The sequence below is a fragment of the Littorina saxatilis genome, linkage group LG7 (assembly GCF_037325665.1).
Source record: "Littorina saxatilis isolate snail1 linkage group LG7, US_GU_Lsax_2.0, whole genome shotgun sequence".
NCBI classification, from domain to species: Eukaryota; Metazoa; Mollusca; class Gastropoda; order Littorinimorpha; family Littorinidae; genus Littorina; species Littorina saxatilis.
In genome coordinates, this window is record NC_090251.1 from 11,989,721 (window position 1) to 12,014,797 (window position 25,077).

The following is a 25,077-nucleotide window of genomic DNA, read 5'->3' on the forward strand; positions in this document are numbered from 1 at the left end:
AGACCTGCTAGTGCCTTATCTCCCTTCGTGTGTACACACAAGCACAAGACCAAGTGCGCACGGAAAAGATCCTGTAATCCATGTCAGAGTTCGGTGGGTTATAGAAACACGAAAATACCCAGCATGCCTCCCCCGAAATCGGCGTATGCTGCCTGAATGGCGGGGTAAAAACGGTCATACAGGTAACAATCCACTCGTGCTAAAGACAGGGGTGAACGTGGGAGTCTAAGCCCGTGAACAAAGAAAGAAAAAAAGAATACCCCTCAGCTTGGCAGAACCTCTCATTATTAGACAATCTCACATTCCTGGCTTACCCTTGCTGGACTGTTGCTAGCAGAGCCTTTCCTCATACCGGCAGAGCCGTCACTGGACTTCCTGGCCTGCTGCTGAGGAGCATTGGCTGTGATCTTCTTCTTCACTTGCCGCTCCGTCTCACTCTGTGACAGCTCCTCTTTGTGAATGCTCTGCGTCTAGAGCGTTAAAAAAAAAAGACCACTTTTTTAGAATACAAAAAGTGCTCGTTATAAGCATAAATTTGTTACAAAGAATTCGTTTCAAGCATTTTTTTTAAGCACGAAGAAAGAGGTATTCAGTTGGGAACTTAAAACTAATACGTTATAAGTCAAAATTCGTAACTAGCAAGTTCATTTTAGGTGGGTTCGACTGTATGTTTTTTCTACGCAAACACAGACTAGTTTGGCCAAAAAAAAAGAAAAAGAAAAAAAAATATGATAAAAAGCAATTTCTCATAGGACTCACCCATGTCATATGTAATTTAAACCAGAAACAAATCATCTGCTGCTCTAGCTTTCTGATCACCCAAGAGAATACAATTTCCTTCTTAATGACCTGAACAAGATCCCACTGTGACCTCGACATTTGACCAGGATGAACCAGACCAGCCATCAAACCCTAGAAGTGTGTGATGTTACAAATATCCCATTTCTCCTTTCCTTAACATAGACAAGGGGACCTGGAACGCCGAAGAAGAAGAAGACAAGGGGACAACAGAAGGTGTCCTTTGTCTGGAGGTGGACTGTCATCAAAGGGGCCTCACATTACAGGTACCATTGTACCCGTTTACAAAATGCCAAGCATGATCACTCTCACACCTCAAGCATTCATCCCAAATTTGACCTGCTAGGGCCTTATCCCCCTTTGTCTGTACATGCAAACACAAGACCAAGTGCGCACGAACAGATTCTGTAAGTAATCCATGTCAGAGTTCAGTGGGTTATAGAAACACCAAAATACAAAGCATGCATCCCCCAAAAGCAGCATACGGCTAGAAAACCGTTGGAGTTTCAGCCCATGAACGAAGAAGGAAGGAACCCACCTGCATCCCCTAGAAGCGCTGTAAGGCTGTCATACACGTTAAAAACCGTGAGAATTTCACCCCATGAACCAAGAAGGAAGGATCCCAAATTTGACCCACCTGCATCCCTGAGAGGATGATTTTGGAGGCTTCCTCTGCATTCCACTTTTGTGGCTCGGCGCCGTCACAGACAGCCGCAGTATCCTTCTCCTCCTTGATAGCCGTCAGACGCAGGATGGCCGCCACGATCTTCTGCTCCAGCAGCTCGATTCCAAACTCACCTGTGGTCAAGGTAACCAAAGAAGCAAGCTGTTAACAATAATAGTGAACAGAGAAAATGTACAAAAAGAAAGCAAGAAAACAAAGAATCAAGCTGTTTGAAATAACAGTGAAAAGAAAATGTATGTAAAGAAAGCAAGAAAACAAGAGATTAAACGAATAGAAATCAAACTCACAGTTAGCAGTAGAAGGCAGAAAGAGAGAGAGAGAGAGACAGAGAGAGTGAGAGACAGACACAGAGAGCGGGACAGATAGAGAACTTGAACTCGAACTCGAAAACTTTATTACCGAGGGATGATAGCATTAGGTCCATATGGTCCTTTCTTACAGCTAGTCCCCACTATAATACACACATGAAACAAAGAACAAATATGAAGAATTAAAAAAAAAAATAAAAAAAAAAACAAGAGAGAGAGAGAGAGAGAGAGAGAGAGAGAGAGAGAGAGAGAGAGAGAGAGAGAGAGAGAGAGAGAGAGAGAGAGAGAGAGAGACAGACAGACAGACAGACAGACTTGACAGACAGAGACACCCACAGACAGTGTGACAAAAAGTACAACAAACAGATGGGGAAAAAAATAGAATGCTAAAGCCGCACAACAGATGACCTACGTCAAGAAAAAAACGACCCCACAAACGACAAAAAAAACACCCACCACAAACAAACGACAGCAAACAAAGGTACAAGCATATGAAGAAACACACAAACAACAGACTAAAACCAAAACCACAGCTGGTATGCACAAAGCAAAACTAGGTGCCACACAACTAGGTAGGAACAAAACCGCAGGGTCTGATTCGTCAAAATCACAACAAACCTCAATTTTAATCAATCCGACCCCACGGCCGCGTACCACCAATTCGGGTGACACCCAGCTTTGCTTCTTGCACTTCAAAACAACAATGGTGACTGTGCGTCAGGACAATAAATAACAAGACCAAAAAATACTGTACTCACGTGTGAACGAAGAATACAGAACAAAAATTTGTTTCGTATTCTTTGTTCACACAGGTTTTTTTGGTCTTTTTAACTTGCACTTCAGCCCAGGGCACATTCAATCTCTGGTCAAAACTGCTATCAGAGCACGGACCAGGGAAGTGTTTCTGGATAAGGGTCTGGGCCTCCTGGTAGGCATTGCTGTTGAGCTGGGGGTCCGACTCATTCTCCCACCACTGCACCACCTCCACCACCTTCTTGCCGCCCCATTCCAACGGCACTTGCAGTCTGAGAACAACAAAAATATATATCATAAACTCAGTCAGAACAACAAGGGGCGCAACTCTGTTGTCATATTTCAAAAGACACACTTCTGCTTGTTCTGTATTCATTCAGACAATGAGATTCATTGGATTGAATGGGCAGTTCTGATGAGGTTATGCCCCCTCTTTCTTTGGGCTGGTAACTGGCGCCACCTCGCGGCAAGATCACACGAGAAAGGAAAAAAAACTTGCATTGGTCCCAAATAGCATATTGGTTTGGTAACAGTTCGTGTGTAAGTCGTGCATTTTATACGGTAAACAGACAATGGTCGGTTCTGGTGAGGTTATGCCCCTTCTTTCTTTCGGCTGGTAACTGGCGCCACCTCGCGGCAAGATCACAGGAGTTGTCTCGCGTTATTACCCCAGAAGCGCTCATTGCATTGAATTGAACTCATTTTCTGAATAATTCACAAATCAATCAATCAATCAATGAGGCTTATATCGCGCATATTCCGTGGGTACAGTTCTAGGCGCTCTGCAGTGATGCCGTGTGAGATGAAATTTTATACGGCCAGTAGATTGCAGCCATTTCGGCGCATATTTACCTTTCACGGCCTATTATTCCAAGTCACACGGGTATAGGTAGACAATTATTAACTGTGCCTAAGCAATTTTTGCCAGGAATGACCCTTTTGTCAATCGTGGGATCTTTAACGTGCACACCCAATGTAGTGTACACAAATACAGTCGAACCTGCCCTTGCGACTATCTCTCAAAAGCGAGTATCTGCTCACAACGACCACTCCCAAGGATCCCAAACAAGTTTTTATTCTATATGATTCTATTTTTCATAACCACCACCTGTCTGTAACGACCACTTTTGGTCGGTGCTTTGGGAAAACGTTATAGACTGGTTCGACTGTGCAATGATACCCCTCTCCCACTGGACAGAAGTAAGCCTCTATTCTCCCTGCTCACACATGCCGTCCCAAAAGTTGTGGCAGCACACAAACAGAGGCCTTATTTGTCTGTAACTAGCTGAAACCAGCACTCACTCTCTAGGCCTGTTGTCGTAGTACTTTCCACCGTAGTAATGTTTGAATCCACACAAACAGAGGCCTTATTTGTCTGTAACTAGCTGAACCCAGCACTCACCCTCTAGGCCTGTTGTCGTAGTACTTTCCACCGTAGTAATGTTTGAATCCACACAAACAGAGGCCTTATTTGTCTGTAACTAGCTGAACCCAGCACTCACTCTCTAGGCCTGTTGTCGTAGTACTTTCCACCGTAGTAATGTTTGAATCCACAGCTGCACTTGGATTTGGGTCCGGCTGGCTCGCGGGTCACGTCCCCATCAGAGTATTCCACACTGCCGTCTGCTTGCACGTGCCGGAACTTGTTCTCACTACACAAATCATGACAACTCCTTTAACCTTTTTGCTGCCAAGAAATATTTGTATGCAAAGCATTACCTGTATTGACCTGAATTGACAACTGACAGTGTGACCTTGGTGTATAAATGAATACCACACATGCACACATTGTTTGTTGTTTTCCTTCTTCTTCTATAGTTGTTTATTCAACAGTTTACTGTTGCCCGTTGAAGCAAGTGATGCACAGAAAGGGTTAACATTGTCTTTTCATTCCTATGGCCATCTTGGAGCCATTCTAAAATAAGTCACAGCATCATTTCTTTATTTTTTGGGTTGGGTTTCGTTTGTCCACCTTAAAGGCGGCTAGGTTGATGTTCTTGTGAATGTTTTGCTTTGTACTGTCCCAAACATTCACAAAATGTAACCTTTCTTGTTTTCTAAGTCCAGTAGCATCCGAACTTACACGTAACTACCATTAAAAGACAGGTCGTCTATTTCGATGACTATTGTTAATGATGATGACATTTTGTCTCAAAAATGAAGGATCCTTTCATCTGCTATGAAACAAAATTGTAAAAAACGAAAAGGCCCAAACTTACGACTTGCAAAATGGGCAAACATGCTGTGAGATGTCTGGCACGAGTTCATCCTTGTCTGGGTCGTATTGACATGAAAGTTCTGCACAATAAACAGACACAATTAAAAATTGTGTGGAGACACAATTTACAACAAATCACAAATGACACACATCACACACTAACACTTTCTCTGCACACATATAAGGATGCATACACACACACGCACAGAACTTTCTCACACATATAAGTATGTGAGAATGCACACAAACACACAGATTTAAACTCTCTCCCCCTGTCAAACTCTTTCTTATGACACAAACCCTCTTTCACTCAATTAAAACACAAACTATCACCCCCCCCTACACACACACACACACACACACACACACACACACACACACACACACACACACACACACACACTCACACACTCACACAAAACGAACAAAAAACAAAAACACCAACAAGAGGCGAAGCCTTCAAGGCTCACGTAAGAAATTCGACAAACAGTAACACAAACTCAATCACTCCGTCACACACACACACACACACACACACACAGTAAGCATGGGTGAAACTGTGCAAGAAAGCGAGACACTGGATCTGCCAACTAGTCTCGGCCCGCTCACAATAACAATGACCGAGACTTTCAGTAATTCCTTTGCGTGACGTCTAACCCTCTTACGTCATAATGTGACGTCTTCAAATAGTTTCTATCACACACTTCAAACACTTTTGACCGAGACGTAATCTTCTTATGCAAGCTTTATCCATAGACTCGGAAATGTTAAAGTTTCTATCACACACACACGCACAGACAGACAAAGTTTATCATCGCATAGGCTACACTTACGTGAGCCAAAAAACACTCACAAATAAGAAGGCTTCATGAACAAACAAAACAAGTCGCGTAAGGCGAAAATACAATATTTAGTCAAGTAGCTGTCGAACTCACAGAATGAAACTGAACGCAATGCAACGCAGCAAGACCGTATACTCGTTGTCCACCGCTCACGGCATAGGCAGTGAAATTGACAAGAAGAGCGGGGTAGTGGTTACGCTATGCTGCATATAGCACGCTTTTCTGTACCTCTCTTCGTTTTAACTTTCTGAGCGTGTTTTTAATCCAAACATATCATATCTATATGTTTTTGGAATCAGGAACCGACAAGGAATAAGATGAAAGTGTTTTTAAATTGATTTGGACAATTTAATTTTGATAATAATTTTTATATATTTAATTTTCAGAGCTTGTTTTTAATCCGAATATAACATATTTATATGTTTTTGGAATCAGCAAATGATGGAGAATAAGATAAACGTAAATTTGGATCGTTTTATAAATTTTTATTTTTTTTTACAATTTTCAGATTTTTAATGACCAAAGTCATTAATTAATTTTTAAGCCACCAAGCTGAAATGCAATACCGAAGTCCGGGCTTCGTCGAAGATTACTTGACCAAAATTTCAACCAATTTGGTTCAAAAATGAGGGCGTGACAGTGCCACCTCAACTTTCACGAAAAGCCGGATATGACGTCATCAAAGACATTTATCAAAAAAATGAAAAAAACGTTCGGGGATTTCATACCCAGGAACTCTCATGTCAAATTTCATAAAGATCGGTCCAGTAGTTTAGTCTGAATCGCTCTACACACACACACACACGCACAGACAGACAGACAGACAGACACACATACACCACGACCCTCGTCTCGATTCGCCCTCGATGTTAAAATATTTAGTCAAAACTTGACTAAATATAACAAACAAAAAACAAACAAACACAAACCAACAAAACACACACGCAAAACAAAACGAACAAAAACAAAAAATCACTGACGGTTTTCCTTGAAGATGTAGAGCTTCTTGGGCTTCAAGTCACCCAGCTCTTTGCACGCCAGGTTGTAGAGTTCTCCCCCTTTGCGCAGCATGTCTTTCTCCACGTTGAGGGCCGTCAGACAGCCGCAGCACAGACAGATCAACAGCGACTTCTCTTTCACCAGGCGGTGCGCTTCTTTTGTCACGTAATCCGGCAGACCAGAATAACCTAACACAGAGATATTTCATACATAAATATATATAAATAGATATAAAACATCAGAAGTTGTGAAAGAAACAATTGAAAGTCAGAAGAGACTTTCTTCTGAGATTTGTTAAAATCTCTTAGCAGAGCAAAAGAGAGAGGAAACAAAAAAATGTGTCCCTTCACAGACAGCCCTATTGGGGAAATCAGACCCTCCTCGGACGGGACCGAGTTTCCAAAGAGAATCTTCTACCCCGAGGAGAGAGAGTATCAACAGAGGAAACTAGTCCAGAGGAGGACCATTGTTTTACTACCGTGACCAGACACGTGTTTCAACACTAATGTGTCTCATCAGTGGTCTGATGGTAGATATGGTGAAAGTTGTCAACCCATGGTATCCAACCAAAAGGGGATTCCACTGTAAAGGAAAAGAGACAAGATAAAAAAGCACAAGAACAATACACTAAAAAAAGAAGACAAGAAGAAGTATAGAACGGTTCTTACCCTTTGACCTGAAGATGTATCGATGAACATCGGCCACCAAGTCAGGGTGGACGCCATGTTTTTCTGTGAAGACTTCCTCCATGGCTGACACCAGACGCTGAATGTAACTCTCCTGGAATAAAAACAGACAAGTCATTAACAAGGACTAATCTGCAAATTACAAATCTAATTATCATTTGGGCCTAATCTTCTTCTGCGTTCATGGGCTGAAACTCCCACATACCACAAGTGATCTTTTACATGTATGATCATTTTTACCTCCACCATTTTGGTAGCCTTATAAAGTATGCTTTACGCATATATATATGCAATATATGAAAAGCACCTCTACTTGCAAAACAGACTTTCTTTGACTCAAATATAATATCAGCATGAGCCGGCATCCATTTTTCGACATGTCTAGTATGATTTGCTAACAGTCAGCATATATTAGAAATGACTCATAATATCAGGTTATTGCCGACTAAATACCTGGAGCATCCTGGATCCGCCCACAGTGCAGCATCCATTCTCAAAGTTGATGTAGGCATCCAGCAGGGTCGGGTCCTGAACTCCCCACGTTGTCTGAAGCATGAAGCGTGGCAACCGTGGACTGGGCTTGCCTGGGGACCGCGATAAACGAGAAAGGGGTAAGGTGATGTTAGGTAACATCAACAGCTAACGTTTGCCCGGGGAGGGCAGTAAATGCAGGGATGGCCAAATTATCCGCCTGGTCGCCAGGGGCGAGTAAAAAAATCTGCCGGGCTAGTGGAAACCGCCTGGCAACTCGCTGGCTGACTAATGAAAATTCTGGTCAAATGCTACCCTTTTGGTTCTAATATCGAGTTTTAAAGCCATATAAACACTGCAGATCAACTGTGGCATCTACCGGGCAAGCGACATTTCTGCCGGGCTAGTGACTTTCTTGAAGTTAGACACCCGGCTGGCGAGTTAAAATTTTGAGATTTGGCCATCCCTGAAATGAAAATGGATTTAAGTGATATCAAGTAACAGGCAAGGTTTGGCTGGTGAGAGCAGTAAACATGGCTGGTGAGAGCAGTAAACATGGCTGGTGAGAGCAGTAAACATGGCTGGTGAGAGCAGTAAACATGGCTGGTGAGAGCAGTAAACATGGCTGGGACTGAAAAATGTCATGAATCCTGAAGAATTTTAACGGGGGGGGGGGGGGGGGGGGGGGGGGGGGTCTGGGGGCCCCAGACGCTGAAGGATTTGCATAATTAACACCAAAAAAACGTCATCCTAGACATTACGAATCCGGATTTCCGGCATATACCGGAAGAATCCCACCCATGCAATCCAAGTTCCAACACATTCAATTTGGCATGCGCAATGCACCCAGCCTACCTCTCTGTCCTATTTCCCTCTGTGTAACTACCCATGCACAGTTGCCCTCTTCTTCTATTTTGCCTCTTAAGGACAAGACACGGGTTATATGATTCAAGTTTTACCCCCTCACGGCTTTTGACGAGATACACAAGTGTATGCGTGTTTAGGTGGTACATGTATCAGCCATCTGCATTTATGCAAAATGACCACGGTCTTTTACGTGCCATTGTGGTGACACGGGGGTGGGACATGGCTTCCGTCTCTGGGTCTGCACATAATGCGTGTCCGTCCCAGCCCGAATTCGAACCTGCGACCTTCCGATCACAAGTCCAGTGCTCTACCAACTGAGCTACCAGGCCCCCAAGCCCTTGCTTTTTCAGACTCTCTGTTCATAACCTCAGTCAATTTTCTCCCATTTTAAGACTCCCTCTTTTTAAAGGTCCTTGTCTACATTTTTATACCGAAATCGCCATTTGACCATTAAAATGCAGAGTCTATTATCTACAAATATCAACAATACACCCCCTTTCGATCAGGAAAGACGAAGCCAGTGTAGACGTTTGAAAATTCATTGTAGTATTCCAGCGTAGTACTCATAGTAGGATATATATCCTTATTTGGAAAATGCCAAGCGCAAAACTCCTCTCAAATCCCGTGCATTTCGTGCGTTTAAAAAAAAGCGTGGACAGCGCTCCAGTGTCAAACTGTTGCTGCACTTGTTTGGGCGTGGCTATAAGCATAGTGACATGAATTTGATTGGTCAGTATTTTTAGGCAAAGCACATGTTCTTAGTAAACAGAAAACAAAATATTGGAAGCGTGAGTCACGCTACCCAAAAATAAAACTTTTTTTACAGATTTTTTTTCTTTAATTTTTTTCCCCATGGTTCATTCATCATTTGACATAATTTTGTATCGAAATCTAACCATAAGATTATTGAAAAAAAGCAAAAATGTAGACGACCACCTTTAAAGACCTGATTTCATCAGATTTTGTGAGGTCTTAAAAGGTGGGGTTCCACTGTACAAACTAACCTTTGACACCGACGAGAGGGATGAAATGATTTCGCCCTTGACTGCTCCATGCAACGCAGAGTGGATAATTGAGAACCCCGGTCTTGTTCTTGCACTGTTCTGGGGTCTGGAATGCTGGCAGAAACACACCTGCACACACAGGGAAAATCAAAGCAACTCTGTATGAACATACCTGCCAACCCTTGAGAAGCTTCATGGGTAGCAATTTAGAATTTGTTGACATTTTTTTGCGTAGCTAATGGTGTTTAAGAGTAGCATTTTCTAAAAATGTATTCCACAATTATTTTGATTGAAAATGCCGTCATCACAGTGCCGTCTCAACTTTATGAAAATGTTGGACATACATGATGCAATCAGACTCGGAGACATTTTACAAAAATAATGAGAAAAAATCTTCTAGCGATACCATCCGGAAGAATTTCCATGTAAAGTTTCATACAGATCTGTCCTGAAGTTTTCTGTGACTCGCTCTACACATATAATACATACACCAACCTTGTCTCAACTCCCATTCTGCTGGAAACATTTAATCAAATATTGCCTAAATGTAAAAAAAAAAACAAAGAGAAGAAGAAGGGCTGTTAACTCCGTAATCAGTGAGAACCCACCTGAGTAGTCCCCGGAACTCTCGATGCCCTTGGGGCTGTCTAGGAGGAGGATGGGCCGCTTGAGGACGTTGGCCAGCCCGAAGATATGGATGTTCCTCAGCCCCACACTCTCCCCCTCCTTGGGGATGAAGTCCGGGTCGCACTCGCTGATGATGTCTTCCCACTCGTCCACGTCCACAAAGTCCTCGAAGAGATTCTTATAGCGGTCCAGGTTGTCTCTGAAGTGGTTCATCAGGTTCAGCCTCAGCGGGTGATAGAACAGCTCTCGCCCCACCAGGGCTCTCGAGATTGCGTGTACTAGGCAGTGACCGTCTCCATCCACGTGGATTGGTACGAGGCGCTCCTCGTTTTCGTTCATATCCATGGCGATGTTCAAGGTGTCCTTGAGGTACTCGGCGCTGCCGCTGGTGTCGCGGCCGTAGCCCGGGACGTTGATGTGCTCGGGGTCGATGCAGAAGGCTCGGTCGCACAGCACGCCACAGTCGAAGACCGGGGGCTGGCCCATCTCTGTGAGGAGTTTGGCGCGGCCTGTACCCTTCTCCATGCCATACTGACTCAGCAGCGGTGACAACAGCTTGCATTTGTAGTTTGACAGCCCATAAACCTGAGGGAGAGATAAATGCAAACCTGTTAGCAATTGCAACTGCTAACCTGAACAAAATAGGTACTGGGACTGGCACAGTGAAGTTGACACTGATGTGATGAATTTCATAGGGATGGGGAGGCTTACACACCAAATCAAGCAATCAGCATACAGAAAAAAATTCTGGCGAACAACCCAACAGCTAAAAAAATAAAAAAGCACACACACACACACACACATTCAGACACAATACTTTCTTGCTTTGCTGTACTGCACAGTTAAGAAGGAAGTGGACTTTAACCAGAATAGAAACAAGCACTAGCTGGTTATTTTTAAGAGCCAAGCAGCTACAGCCTACAGTAACAGCGAAACACCAATATCAAGACCCCCCAATTTAAGACTCCCTCCCTTTTTTGAGAACATGTTTTCTGAGATTTTCTGTTCATAACCTCTCTAAATGTACCCCCATTTTAAGACTCCTTCCCTTTTAAGACTGGATTTTCTCAGATTTTGGGAGGTCTTAAAAGGGGGGTTCCACTGTATTCAATGGTAGGCTCAAAGGTAAATCACTTAAACAGTAAAAAGCAATGGCAGCAGTACCTTGATATTATCTGTGCCTGGTTCTGGCTTGATGCCAGCGATGATGGACTTGATGGTGTACAGGGCTGTGTTGTAAGCATCCTCTTTCTCCTGCTTCAGATTCTGCAACGCCTTCACGTCGTGACGCTGGCCGCAGCCCGAGCACTCTACCGTGGAGTAAGTTGACCAGCACGTCAGCTTTGTTTGACAGCTCGGGTCGGGGCAGTTGCCGCTGTACAGGAAGCCTCTGGATGAAGGCTCATTGGAGTCGCTTACCTCCATAGGAAGATACTGTTGAGCAGTTCCTTTCGGTAAGACAACGACTGTGACGTCGTCACTGATGTGGTAGATGCTGAAAAAAAAAATACAGCAGTTTATAAAAAGACTAAAAATACTGTACACACGTTTATTTTTGGTATTTTTACTTATCGCTCTCACGTAGTCACCATTATTTTTCTGCATACAGCAATTTGAAGAAGAAAAATTGATAAGTAAAAAAGGTTAAACTTAAAGGTATGAAAAATACCTTCATCTGAAGCATAAAAATCAGTTAAAATGATCAGCCATCTAAAAAGATGCGATTGTAGGGTGAAAATAATGTGTGTGTATACATATGTATCCTATTAATAACAGATTAGTGGTAGGATCCAGGATGTCTTTTTTTCTATTGTCAATTTGCTGAATCATGTGAATGGCTGCCTAATTGCTGAAGATCAAGATAAGTTCAATAACACTAACAGGATTTCCCTTTCTACTTCTAAGTTATTCTGGTTAGCATGATTGTGACATTAATAACCAACAAATCTTTACACTGTGTCCACTGGCAAACTTAGACTTATGATGAATATGAATTGTGTAAGATATAAACTGTTTTATTACACAGTACGATAATATATGTTGCTTTCAGTTCAAACATTATGTCGCAAATCAATATTGCTTATACTTTCAGCTTCATATACTCCATGTCCATGTTTAATGTTGGAGTACTTCCACAACTGTCTGTGCAAGCTAACAGTAACAGTAACAACATTATGGTTAAATTAATTCCTATGGTTTTAAGCAATACAATTTCTGCCTTACCTTACGTCCTCCATTTCTGTTATTTAAAACCCAACAACATTCATATCAAAATGGAGGGCTCATCTAGTCAGAGCTATTTTGGTTATTGACAACATTAGCCACAAGATGTCATCAGAGTGCACCCTTTACTCATTTAGGGAATACCCGGTTGTGCAAGGGGACACCCTATGACTAGATTATTTCCATTTTCAGTTAGACTACAAAAAGTACACATCATATCCCGGAAATTCCGCATCACAAAAATAAAACCACGCTACCTGGATTACGGCTGATCGGGAAACAGGCCCAGTGAGCAATACCATAAGAAGTGTGGGTTATAATTTGACGGCTAAGTCAGGAAATAAGGCTGAATCAGTGAATCACTATTCACTGAATGTGTGTTCTGACTGAGAGATTTTGTTTGATGCGGCTGTATAATCTCCTCTGAGTAACGCATAGCAAAACAAACTTATGCAGCCCCACAAAGAATCACGCACTTGTTCCATACCTGCTAAAATTCAAGTATTTAGAATGATACTCGATTGAATTTCAGACTATGTCATATCATGTGCAACATCTTGGTCCTCACAACTTGTTTACAACAAGGGGAGCTTCATTTGTTACGATGAACCTCATTGGTCAAAATTGTCCAACTATCGAAATGTATAATTCGCAAATTGTTCAACTGAATCAGTAATTAATGCTACAAAATATTATGTGAAAACATACGATTCTTGCTGATTTAGTTTTCTTTATTTTTAACGTTCAAACCTTCTGTTTTAATGTGAGGAAAAGAAACGTAAGACCGCAGAAAGTACAGCCAATCACAGTGGTGCTTTCAGTCACTTGTAGAATAACAAAATGGCTACTGAACCGGAGAAGAGACCAGTGAAAGGCATTTTAAAACACGCTGCTAGTCTTGACAAGACTGGGTAAGTTGTCAAATGAAACTTCTTATTATGGGTGATTGTCTTTGGACGATTTGAAACAAGCGCGTTAGATTTAAACGTTGACCGAACAGTAGAACTGCTACAGTTTGTTTATCTCCACTGCAGGGCTGGGTCACCAAAACAAATGTGTGGCACTTTCCAAATCTAGACACAATACTCGGTCACATATCAACACATACACGATGTATAATCTGTCAATTTCGGGATAAAAGTGCCTTCAATGCAGATTTGAAGTACAGTTGAAACAGTTTCGGGTGTTGCGTTTTTGTCTCAGTCTTGTCTTTTTAGGAAAACGGCGTAATAAATCAATGGCCCGAATGGGGGACCTTTCTCTTTTTCAGCCCCATACGTGTACTCACATTATGTATACATGTATGCACACACTCACTCTGAAACTTCGGCATATGTATCATTACCACACAAGCTTTACGTACACACACCCGGTGACACTGCCACTGACACACACAGTGCCACTGACACACATACTGGTAGAGTTGTAAATGTAACACAGTCACAGCTGAAAAGTACAGATCTTTACGCTGCAGTCGTAATCCCACCCCACTCTGTTTTTATTTCATGTCACAGTTTCATTGACTTGTGAAGTTGAAACTTGCATTAAAGTATTGGCCATGGTGTGAGTTACTCAATTTACTGACTCGCTACACTGGTTCAATCCTACCGTTCTTAATTACTAATTGTATTAAAATTTGGCAAAAACTATACGCACTCCGAGTGTATACAGGATCGATGAGTCTGTATACACTCCGACAATGAAAAGCTCTGTTACAAATCTGTAGCCAATATACTGCCCCGTAACAAGTCGTTAGGAAGTAGCCAATGAAAAATCAGTCTGACATATGGACTTCCGCTATCTCTTTTTTGGAGTGTCCAGGGTTGGCAAATGATATACATTAACATAGTATACAACCGTTTCTAAATTCTAGGTCGATACACACTCCAAGTGTGTTCCAAACTCTGACAATAAACTGCCGTGAAGCATCAGTTTCAGGTGTGTTTGTGTGTGTCTGTGTTTGTTCCAAGCGCACATTGATACCAAAAATTGAATCGAAAGTGAAGCGTTCCTTCGCAAAATGGCGTCGAATGACACTCTGAGTGTTGATGCGGTTCAGTGTCTGGTCTTTTAAGTACACTCCGAGAATGTAATGTACGTTACAGCAAAGGCCGTGCAGCTTCAGTTTTCGTTTCTTTGTTCTCTTATAAATATAAACAACTGCTCTGCGTTCCTATGATCATTGTATTAAAAGTATGTATCACTTGGACAAAAAACCCATTGTGATGCAGGGCTTCCCATGGACGCTCCATCTTCAGGATCACATCTTGTATAGGGCCCCTTAGAATCAATGGTTCTAAGAGTAAGACCAGGAGGCTCATAAAGTCATATTCTTGCTTTCGGAAGGCATATATATACATTCCTTACCTACACATGCTGTTATGAGCGCTCATTTGATTTTAAATGTAATGCTGTATTTTCAAAGTTCTCTGACTCTGAGCCTATGACAAAAACATTATTGTCATATCAGTAAGGTTAACTTTGTAAATTTGGGTCAATACAGATGTGGCACAACAGTTTTTGAAAACAGTAACACTGATATTGATAAGTGCATCCTGGGACCCGCTCTTTTCGGGTTTAGTACGTCGCATGACCCCACACATGAATTTCTAGCATGTTTGTTTTTCTACTTCTAGTCCGTGTGAGAAGCAGGGACGCACAGATTGGGAAGCCAGTCCTGAAGAAATAGGGTAGGTAGGCAGGTAACTTTAACATAAACAAATGTAAGCGCTCATGTAGACATGAACTAACAAATGTGCAGCCAGTAACATCTGCCCACGTTATGTGTGTGTGTGTGTGCCTCTGAGTGTGTTTTTTCTTGTAAAACAATTAGGGTCAATGGGAAAATACTAGGTCAGGTCAGGTTAACTTAATCAAATTTTTTATGCCCTATCATTATTCAGAATTTATTTAATTGTTGCTGTGTTTGATGTTTAGCCGAAAACGAGGTAGAAATTTGTGTTATTGTTGTTGTAGCTATACATGACTGACTGATTTTACCTGTGGACGTTGCAGGAAGCGTGAGGTAGAATAGTATTAAGATGTTTGGTGGCTTGTTGACAGACCAGCTTTTTTGTTGGTCCAAGGGGACCATATTGTCTTTTGTTTCATCTTTATCGACCAAGGCCGAAGGCCGCGGTTGATAAATATGAGACAAAAGGCGATATGCTCCCCGAGGACCAACAACAAAATGCTGGTCTGACAACAAGCCACCAAACATCGTTTTTGTCATCATTTTGGTTGTGCAACAAAATGCACAATAACCCACAGGGAGACGAATTTTTAGAATCCAACTCCGGGCCACAAAGCATCGTCACAGTAGCACGAGATAACACGTCAAACTTGTATGTGACGTCAAACGTAGCTTGTTGACGCTTTTCTTCCAGTCTGAAAATGTTCTTCTTTTCTTTATTTGGTGTTTAACGTCGTTTTCAACCACGAAGGTTATATCGCGACGGAGAAAGGGGGGAGATGGGATAGAGCCACTTGTCAATTGTTTCTTGTTCACAAAAGCACTAATAAAAAATTTGCTCCAGGGGCTTGCAACGTAGTACAATGTATTACCTTACTGGGAGAATGCAAGTTTCTAGTACAAAGGACTTAACATTTGTACATGAAAATGTACAGAGCTGCGATCATACCTGTGAGTTCAGTAAGTGTTGAGCATATTTCTTTTCTTTTAAGTGTTTATGACTTTTCATTGTGGATTTTGCGATTACAGAGATAAGTTGCAAATTGACCATGAGTCGCCGCGGTAATTATCAACATTGATTGGGTCTTTGAGAGTGAATGCTTACAATCGTTGTCCTCGGAAACACAAATCCAAAGCCACGATGGTTCCACACATCAAACAATCGGCCTGATTGGCTTTTACTTTGACAATCCACGTTTCACCTAAAAGCTCAAACCCATTCACCACCTCGAGTTATTGCATGGGGAACATGAGATTTATTTCCCAGGTATTTGTGAATGAAAACTCGTGAAAATGATGACAAACTTTTTTGTTTTTGTTGCTATTCACGACTGACTGATTTTACTTGTGGACGTTGCTGGAAGCGAGAGGTAGAATAGACTTTTTGTTGTTGTTGTTGCTATTCACGACTGATTGATTTTACTTGTGGAAGTTGCTGGAAGCGAGAGGTAGAATAGACGTTTTTATTGTTGTTGCTATGCACGTCTGACTGATTTTGGCTGTGGACGTAGCAGGAAGCGTTGGGTAGAATGGATGTTTTTGTTGTTGTTGTTGCTATTCACGACTGATTGATTTTGCCTGTGAACGTTGGAGGAAGTGAGAGGTAGAATAGACGTTTTTGTTGTTGCTATGCACGACTGACTGATTTTGCCTGTGGACGTAGCAGGAAGCGTTGGATAGAATATGATGTTTTTTTGTTGTTGTTGTTAGTATTCACAACCAGGCATGGGAATTGTCCGCCAAACGACGGATTTCCGCCGAATTTGTTTTTTTGTTCCGCCGAAAATGCAAAAGTGTCCGCCGAAAAAATAAAGGGGGGAGGCACACAAAAAAAAGCACCGGTTACTTTGGCCTTTGCGCAAAAGCCCGCGAAAACTTTCCGTACTTTGTTCACGCACTGCTACCGCCCGCCTCAGTTACTTGAACTTGTATGTTTGAAAGTAAACCAGACGGGCGCTGTGGCGTGGTGGTAAGACGTCGGCCTCTTAATCGGAAGGTCGAGGGTTCGAATCCCGGCCGCGGCCGCCTGGTGGGTTAAGTGTGGAGATTTTTCCGATCTCCCAGGTCAACTTATGTGCAGACCTGCTAGTGGCTTATCCCCCTTCGTGTGTACACGCAAGCACAAGACCAAGTGCGCACGGAAAAGATCCTGTAATCCATGTCAGAGTTCGGTGGGTTATAGAAACACGAAAATACCCAGCATGCTTCCTCCGAAAGCGGCGTATGGCTGCCTAAATGGCGGGGTAAAAACGGTCATACACGTAAATACGTGGGAGTTTCAGCCCACGAACGAAGAAGAAGAAGAAGAAAGTAAACCAGATTGCACAGATTGTGTTACAAGTTACATGTTCCTGTTTGTCTCAGATCAATTTTTTAACAAATTTAAATCATATAATACATGTATATATTTTTTTCTTCAAAAAAGCAAAAATTGGTACAGAATTTAATGGCAAACTTGGAGCTCAGATGACACCAGATTGCACCATCTGGGTTCTTTGGAGAAAAAAATTTCCGGGGGGGCATGCCCCCGGACCCCCCTAGTAAGGCTAGGCGCTTCGCGCCGTCGACATGACGCTTCGCGTCTTCAGTTATAAATTTTCAGCCTTTTTTTACAATTTTCAATTCCCATGCCTGACAACTGATTGATTTTGCCTGTGGACGTTGCAGGAAGCGTGAGGTAGAATAGACTTTTTTTGTTGTTGTTGCTATTCACGACTGACTGATTTTGGGTAGAATGGATGTTTTTGTTGTTATTGTTGCTATTCACAACTGACTGATTTTGCCTGTGGACGTTGCAGGAAGCGTGAGGTAGAATGGGATGAGATGAACATTCTGGCCACACACCATCCTCCTGACAAGGACTACGGTCACATGAAGATTGACGAGCCCCCCACCCCGTACAGCAAATGCTCCGATGCAGAAGACGACGATGAGGGAATGGAGAGGAGGGGAAGCGCGCCCAATCTCCAGCAGGTTTTTGACCCGTCGACGTTAGCAACCAGGTGAGCATGAGTTCTTTTAAACTTTCTGCGTTCACCATTTTGGTGTGGATTAGCAGAGTTTGTAAATTTACACATTGCTGTCCGTCTTTTTGGGGGGTTTTGTCTACACAGTTTATTGGACCATTTTGATTTGTGCTTTATTATCGGCAAATTTGACTGACCTTGTTTTGAGGTTTTCAGTCGTTTATATCTGTTTTTAAGTACAGTATTATAAACTGACAGTAGCGGAATAACAAAACCTTTGAAACCTCAGTTTTTCACTTTGAAGACATGATGGCCTGGTGTGGTGGGTGGGTGGCAGGTAATTGATGAAATGTTTGGTGTAATTAAGTTAAACAGGGCTTTCCGTTTGTCAGTGAATTCACACGTTTCCAAGACATGTAAAAATAAGAAACCCGTAAATGTGCGCATTTTTTCTTCAGATTGCTTCATTTTGAGTGTAAATTTAACAACTTCCAGGACCTGAAGAATTTCAGGGCTTTTTTCTTTCTTCTTTAGTTGGAGCCATGGTTCAGGGTGGTTGTGTGAGCCTACAGTGTTGTCGATCATGTGAAATAATGAAAAAGGAAGGTTATTTCATATTCAGGGGTAGTTAACTTTTATTGTTGATTCTGATATATTTCTCTCTTTACATGGTTGCAGGTTAAAGGCTGCCGATGATGCTACACACAAATCAGCAACCATAGTGGCCGAGGGGTCGGACAGTGAAGAAGACCTCAATGAAACACCAGAAGAAAGAGGTACGTTTGCAGCTCTGTACAATGAGCGCTTCTGGGGTGATAACTCTTGTGATCTTGCCGCGAGGTGGCGCCAGTTAACAGCCGAAAGAAAGAAGGGGCATAACCTCACCAGAACCGACCATTGTCTGTTTACCGTATAAAATGCACGACTTACACACGAGCTGTTGCCAAACCGATATGCTATTTGGGACCAATGCAAGTTTTTTTGACTCACATGCGAAGCAAAAGTGAGTCTATGTACTCACCCGAGTCGTCCGTCCGTCCGTCCGGACGTCCGTCCGTCCGTCCGGACGTCCGTCCGTCCGTCCGGAAAACTTTAACGTTGGATATTTCTTGGACACTATTCAGTCTATCAGTACCAAATTTGGCAAGATGGTGTATGATGACAAGGCCCCAAAAAACATACATAGCATCTTGACCTTGCTTCAAGGTCAAGGTCGCAGGGGCCATAAATGTTGCCTAAAAAACAGCTATTTTTCACATTTTTCACATTTTCTCTGAAGTTTTTGAGATTGAATACCTCACCTATATATGATATATAGGGCAAAGTAAGCCCCATCTTTTGATACCAGTTTGGTTTACCTTGCTTCAAGGTCAAGGTCACAGGAGCTCTTCAAAGTTGGATTGTATACATATTTTGAAGTGACCTTGACCCTGAACTATGGAAGATAACTGTTTCAAACTTAAAAATTATGTGGGGGACATGTTATGCTTTCATCATGAGACACATTTGGTCACATATGATCAAGGTCAAGGTCACTTTGACCCTTATGAAATGTGACCAAAATAAGGTAGTGAACCACTAAAAGTGACCATATCTCATGGTAGAAAGAGCCAATAAGCACCATTGTACTTCCTATGTCTTGAATTAACAGCTTTGTGTTGCATGACCTTGGATGACCTTGACCTTGGGTCAAGGTCACATGTATTTTGGTAGGAAAAATGTGTAAAGCATGTGAGTCGTATGGGCTTTGCCCTTCTTGTTTTCCTTTCTCGTGTGATCTTGCCGCGAGGTGGCGCCAGTTACCAGCCGAAAAAAAGAGGGGGCATAACCTCACCAGAACCGCCCATTAATTGGCTGTCAGATTATGGATAATAATTAAATGATAAGGGTATTTATATAGCGCACATTGTTACATAGTTCTAAGCGCCTTACAAATATCGTCCTAACAAATAATCCACAGATAAACAAATACAAAGTCATGGAAATTTAAAAAAAAAATCAATTACTCTCCATTACCACAGCAGACATCGTTGCATGCATTAGTCAAATAAAGGGGGGAAAATCTACGAATAAATGAAAACGCAATCACGTACAAGATGCACATAGCTTGTGTGTGTTACAGTAGAAAAAGTATCCTTGAAATATGTTTAGAGCTGTTGAATTGATATTTGTGGCAGGAAATAACCAATCATTACACATGTTAGCCATGGGTGCTTTCATACAGTGGAACCTACCATTTAAGACCCCCCAATTTAATTTTAAGACTTCCTCTCTTGTTAGGCAATGTGCGGCACTAAAATGACCAAAATGAAACTTGCAAAATACATGGAGTAACTTAGTTTTCTGGGTAGTTATTGAAGTGACTTATATAAAGAAATGAAAAATTTGCGAAAACTAAAGGACATAGATTGCCGTCGCTATGGAAACTTGCATAAACAGCGCCATATTGGATTTTTAGGAAACGGTTTCACAGTAACATCATACATCAGAAATGCTTAATATTTGGCACAAAGATACACAAGACCTTTATCTACAATCATATAGAACGATATTTTGACAAAAGACTACGGTTGAATTTATATTAATTTTTGATATAAGGATTCATGACTATGCGGTTAAAAATTCATGAATCCTTATTTCAAAAATTAATACAAATGCAACTGTAGTCTTTTGTCAAAATATCGTTCTATATGATTGTAGATAAAAGTCTTGTGTATCTTTGTGCCAAATATTAAGCATGCATTTCTTATGTATGCTGTCGGTGTAAAACCGTTTCCTAGAAATCCAATATGGCGGCTGTTTCCATAGCAACGGCAATCTGTGTCCATTAATATTCACAATTTTGTCATTCATTTTTATTAATCACTTCAATAACTACCCAGAAAACTTGGTTATTCCATGTATTCCCCAAGTTTAATTTTAGTGCCGAGCATGACCTTAAGACCCTGTGTTCCCAGACTTTCTGTTCATAACCTCTGTACATTCACCCCCATTTAAAGACTCCCTCCTTTTGAAGATCTGATTTTCTCAGATTTGTTGTGGTCTTTAAAGGGGGGTTCCACTGTATTGCAGTTGAGTGTCACTTACTCACACCATAGACCATTTATCCTGGACCGCCAACTAGCTCTCTCTCCGCTCTGTCTCTCTATTACGAGGTAGCGGCCTCACGCATTTAGGAAGCTACGCTTACTAGCCTTTCAGAAATCAGGGGGATGTCATATCCGGTATTGATTGTAAACATGGACGAAGTTGCCGAGGTAAGTTTTGAAAATGCTAAAATAAACTCAGCTAAAGTGCATATGGAACATGTTTTTCGATGAGTTTTGTAAAGTTTAGTTTGGAGTTTTGGAAAATCCAGTTCATTGTCACCTCCCATTGTCACAAATAACTGGAGCGTGCTTTCTTTTCACTGTCTTTCAAACCGGACGCTAAGCGCCCCTGTGAAAGTCGAGAGTCGTAACCTCGAAGGGTCACGTGACGAGTTGGCGGTCCAGGCTATTTGGTCTATGGTCACACATATATTTTCAACCTGTTTCACATTTTTGTGGCTTCATTGAGTTTAATGACATATTTTCAATTTGTGTACATATAGGAATGTTCCCTCAGTGTGTTTCTTTTTCTTAGTTAGATTTACCAAAAGATATATACTTTTTATTGTAACATTGTGTGGACAAAGAGTGTGACAAAAAAAAATGTATATTTGTTTGCTTGTCTGTTTTATAATTATAAAAGCCACAGTTATCAGGACAGTATGAGTGTATGGAAGTGTACAAGAAAGATTAGTTATGGAATGTTGAACTGTGCTATAGTCGAATGACATTGTTGTTGTTTTTTATCTTTTGTAGTTTTTTGTTAATTCTGGAAATTTAGCAGTACATGTTTTGGATTTCTGCTTGAGTTTGCAATTTATAAAAGATTAGCTCAGATTCTCATCTTGACCTTTTTCAGCAAAGAGGAAACATTTCGAGTTGAAGCGCAAAATCCACTACAATGAGTTTGCCGCGGTTCAGCTGGCCAAGAAGCTCATGTCGGAGGAAGACGACGATGACGACTCAGATGCTACATCCCTCGCGTCCACGGCCGTGACGTCAGATGACACCAGCGCAACCAGCGCAAAGAGATCGGGCACCAGTCCGCAGCCGGTGGATGTAGACAAAGATATTACCATGGCGAGTGGTACAGCAGTGTGAGGGTGTGTGTACGTCGTGAGTCTGAGTATCTAGTTTCCCTCCCCTTCCCTCCCTTGTCGGTCTTGATGATCAGGACCTTGTTGTCAAACCCTTGGTAGAGGCGTCGGAGTGTACCAGCTTGGAACCCGGCCACTAAGTGTGTCCCCCGAGTCATCTGCCAATCAATCGCCCACCCGACGTTTTCAAGTTTGTCTGACCACAGCTTATGCATAGATTTGCTGAATTGTGATGTTGTGATCACTTTTGGGTTTGTAATGATCAACTGGATACTATACTAACGCATCTTTTCTTGGCTTTTTTTGTTTTTACGATCCTACAGTCTATGCAGTGAGTGAGGTATGTTTTGGGTTGAAGTCTGTGTACCATAGGGGGAGCTTTGAAAATCACGCTGAGATTGAGTTTGCCGTCATAGGGTTAAAAGCAGTGCCCAGTCATCCAGGCTGGTTTGCTTCAAGAGGTGTTCTCTTTATTCCCACCGTTTGCACATGCCGTTTTGACTTTTTGGGGGGACCCTGTTAAGTTAGACATGTGATAAAACTACTGTCTGTTAACGCATCATCAGTTAATGTCTCTCACTAGTTTAGGTGCCTGTGGGAACTACTTTTGCTACTTAAGCTGCCACTGGTCACTGTTCCGGTAACACCTCAGAATCATGTCATGAAAGGTACCTCCTCAGAATCAGATGGTCACTTCTCAGATTGAAATATTCTAGTAACCATGCTGTAAAAGCTCACCTGTTCGAATTCCTGTTGTCAATATCAAAGGACCCCCCGCGGGTTAGGGGGAAGAATGTACCTGATGCTCCCCAGCATGTCGTAAGAGGCGACTAACGGATTCTGTTTCTCCTTTTACCCTTGTTAAGTGTTTCTTGTATAGAATATAGTCAATGTTTGTAAAGATTTTAGTCAAGCAGTATGTAAGAAATGTTAAGTCCTTTGTACTGGAAACTTGCATTCTCCCAGTAAGGTCATATATTGTACTACGTTGCAAGCCCCTGGAGCAATTTTTTGATTTTTTTGTGAACAAGAAACAATTAACAAGTGGCTCTATCCCATCCCACCCGGACCCCCCCCCCCCCCTTTTCCCCGTCGTGATATAACCTTGAACGGTTGAAAACGACGTTAAACACCAAATAAAGAAAAATAAAGAAATATCAAAGGAAGCATACATTTTGGGATAAAATGTACTTCTGTGAAATATAAAGTTATCAATATCAGATGGATTAGTTAGCTATTAATGTTGTTGTAGAACTAGAAGTCGGCCAAACACACCAGAAAAAGAGGAGCATGTTGCAGTACCCTTTGAGATCGGTTGTCTGTAAGGCTACAGGCTGACCACAACAACCCGGTGTTCTTTGTCTTGAGTCTCTTTGATCTCTGGCTTGAAAACCAGCATTGTAATTTCTACATTTTTTGTACTCTACGCTTTTGTCTGTAAGAGCAGTTCTGCAATGATCGCTGGTTATCTTGGTGCTTTTTTGGTCTCAATTTCATTTCGAACCCCGGTTATCTTGTAGAAAGCTAGCGAATGTTCACTGTTTTCTGTTAGTGTTAACCACTTACAAGTTTCAGCCAAAAGTCACTCAAGACTTTCCCGATCTTATAGTGACAGCAGTCTTGTTTTTTGGTTCATGTTGTTTAGATTCATAAAAAAGAAAACTTTCGAGCTTTTTCTCCGTTTTAAATTGTTTACAAATTAATTTCCTACTTTTGGGCTCATCTCATAACGCTTTGTAAGTTATTTTTGATATTGTCCGTCTTATACAAAAATGTCTGTGTCTAATAACGTTGTTGATTCTGCAATAGAGATGAAGTTGTCGGCTGAAAATAGCTCAGGTATTGAGAATTTTGTATCCGGAATTTGCTGTTGTCTGTCAAATTTTCCTGTTTGTTTGGGATAATGGATCCAGGAGAAGCCAGAATATTTCTGTCTTTAGGAGAGTTGTGAAGGGAAAATTATAAATCAAGCCAGTGATGATGTTGTTCATGTCTTGTTTACATTCGTATCTGTACTGGTGACCCTGTCTATGTAAAGATGTTGATTGTTTCTAATTGACCATAAAAGCGGTTGATTTTAATTTTAAGTCTGTTTGTGGCGATAGGGAATTCTGCTACACACAAAAAGCAGGTTCCATGTTCTGTGATTTTTTTTCTGATGAAAAACTTGTAGATGAGAAGAAGGGTTTGTTGTGTCTTGTGATAATGTGTTACCTTGGTTTTGGTTATACAGTGGAACCCCCCTTTTAAGACCTCCAGAAAATCAGGTCTTAAAAAGGAGGGGGTCTGAAAAGCGGGGTAAATGTACAGAAGTTATGAACAGAAAACCTGAGAAAACAAGGTCTTAAAAGGGGGGGGGGGGGGTCTTAAAAGGGGGTTCCACTGTACCACTTACCAGTGTGAGTTGTTTCTGTAGGGTAATGTTTTGAGATATCACTTTTAAGTCAAATCACCACAAAACCAGTCTGATACCACAGCAGACAATTGAGGAAAACCTAAGTATCATTCTGTCACTTGACGTTTGAAACTGTCCTATGTTGATATGCTTTCTGTTTTTGGAGTAAAGAAAATGCTATTGCATTTAATCTTATTTGAAATTAAAGGCGGTATGTTATTATTTTAGATATTTTTATGCTGTGAGGTAGAAAACTGCTTTTTTCCTATGGAACTGAAAGTACTGAGCTGTGAGTGTTTACACAATAAATTATGCAGTAAGAGGGAGTAAAAAGGACAATAAATACCCCCCCCCCCG

The 25,077-nt window shown here is 41.6% G+C and overlaps 2 protein-coding genes across 7 annotated transcripts in view; one reads left to right on the forward strand and one right to left on the reverse strand.

The window, feature by feature from the left end:
* LOC138970698 (deubiquitinating protein VCPIP1-like) overlaps window positions 1-13,078 on the reverse strand; it is a 28,540-nt gene extending 15,462 nt beyond the window's left edge. For 4 of the 5 annotated variants that reach the window (XM_070343183.1, XM_070343181.1, XM_070343179.1 and 1 more), the window contains exons 1-12: window positions 12,482-12,586; window positions 11,423-11,753; window positions 10,240-10,843; window positions 9,632-9,760; window positions 7,743-7,873; window positions 7,272-7,383; window positions 6,585-6,791; window positions 4,764-4,842; window positions 4,047-4,196; window positions 2,683-2,816; window positions 1,436-1,596; window positions 315-470 (exon numbers count right to left, since the gene is read on the reverse strand). In XM_070343183.1, coding sequence (XP_070199284.1) covers window positions 315-470; window positions 1,436-1,596; window positions 2,683-2,816; window positions 4,047-4,196; window positions 4,764-4,842; window positions 6,585-6,791; window positions 7,272-7,383; window positions 7,743-7,873; window positions 9,632-9,760; window positions 10,240-10,843; window positions 11,423-11,753; window positions 12,482-12,495 — 2,208 coding nt within the window. In that variant the 5' untranslated portion in view covers window positions 12,496-12,586. Of the gene's footprint in view, window positions 1-314; window positions 471-1,435; window positions 1,597-2,682; window positions 2,817-4,046; window positions 4,197-4,763; window positions 4,843-6,584; window positions 6,792-7,271; window positions 7,384-7,742; window positions 7,874-9,631; window positions 9,761-10,239; window positions 10,844-11,422; window positions 11,754-12,481; window positions 12,587-12,968 lie in introns of those variants that run through there. The other variant, XM_070343180.1, reaches the window with a different exon arrangement.
* A 187-nt stretch (window positions 13,079-13,265) lies between these two features.
* LOC138970712 (protein phosphatase inhibitor 2-like) lies at window positions 13,266-23,408 on the forward strand. 2 transcript variants are annotated; one of them, XM_070343199.1, is made up of 5 exons: window positions 13,266-13,392; window positions 15,118-15,171; window positions 17,972-18,175; window positions 18,818-18,915; window positions 22,088-23,408. In XM_070343199.1, the coding sequence occupies exons 1-5, from the start codon at window positions 13,322-13,324 to the stop codon at window positions 22,327-22,329; spliced, it is 669 nt and encodes a 222-aa protein (XP_070199300.1). In that variant the 5' UTR covers window positions 13,266-13,321; the 3' UTR covers window positions 22,330-23,408. The 2 variants fall into 2 exon arrangements, with proteins under 2 accessions (XP_070199300.1, XP_070199301.1); XM_070343200.1 differs by lacking the exon at window positions 15,118-15,171 and having other exon boundaries at window positions 13,303-13,392.
* The last annotated feature ends 1,669 nt before the right edge of the window (window positions 23,409-25,077 follow it).

Coding starts and splice junctions, on each gene's coding strand:
- LOC138970712 (XM_070343199.1), top strand. CDS start 13,322: ATGGCTACTGAACCGGAGAAGAGACCAGTGAAAGGCATTTTAAAACAC. Junction 15,172..17,971: donor GCCAGTCCTGAAGAAATAGG/GTAGGTAGGCAG, acceptor TGGACGTTGCAG/GAAGCGTGAGGTAGAATGGG. Junction 18,176..18,817: donor CCGTCGACGTTAGCAACCAG/GTGAGCATGAGT, acceptor ACATGGTTGCAG/GTTAAAGGCTGCCGATGATG.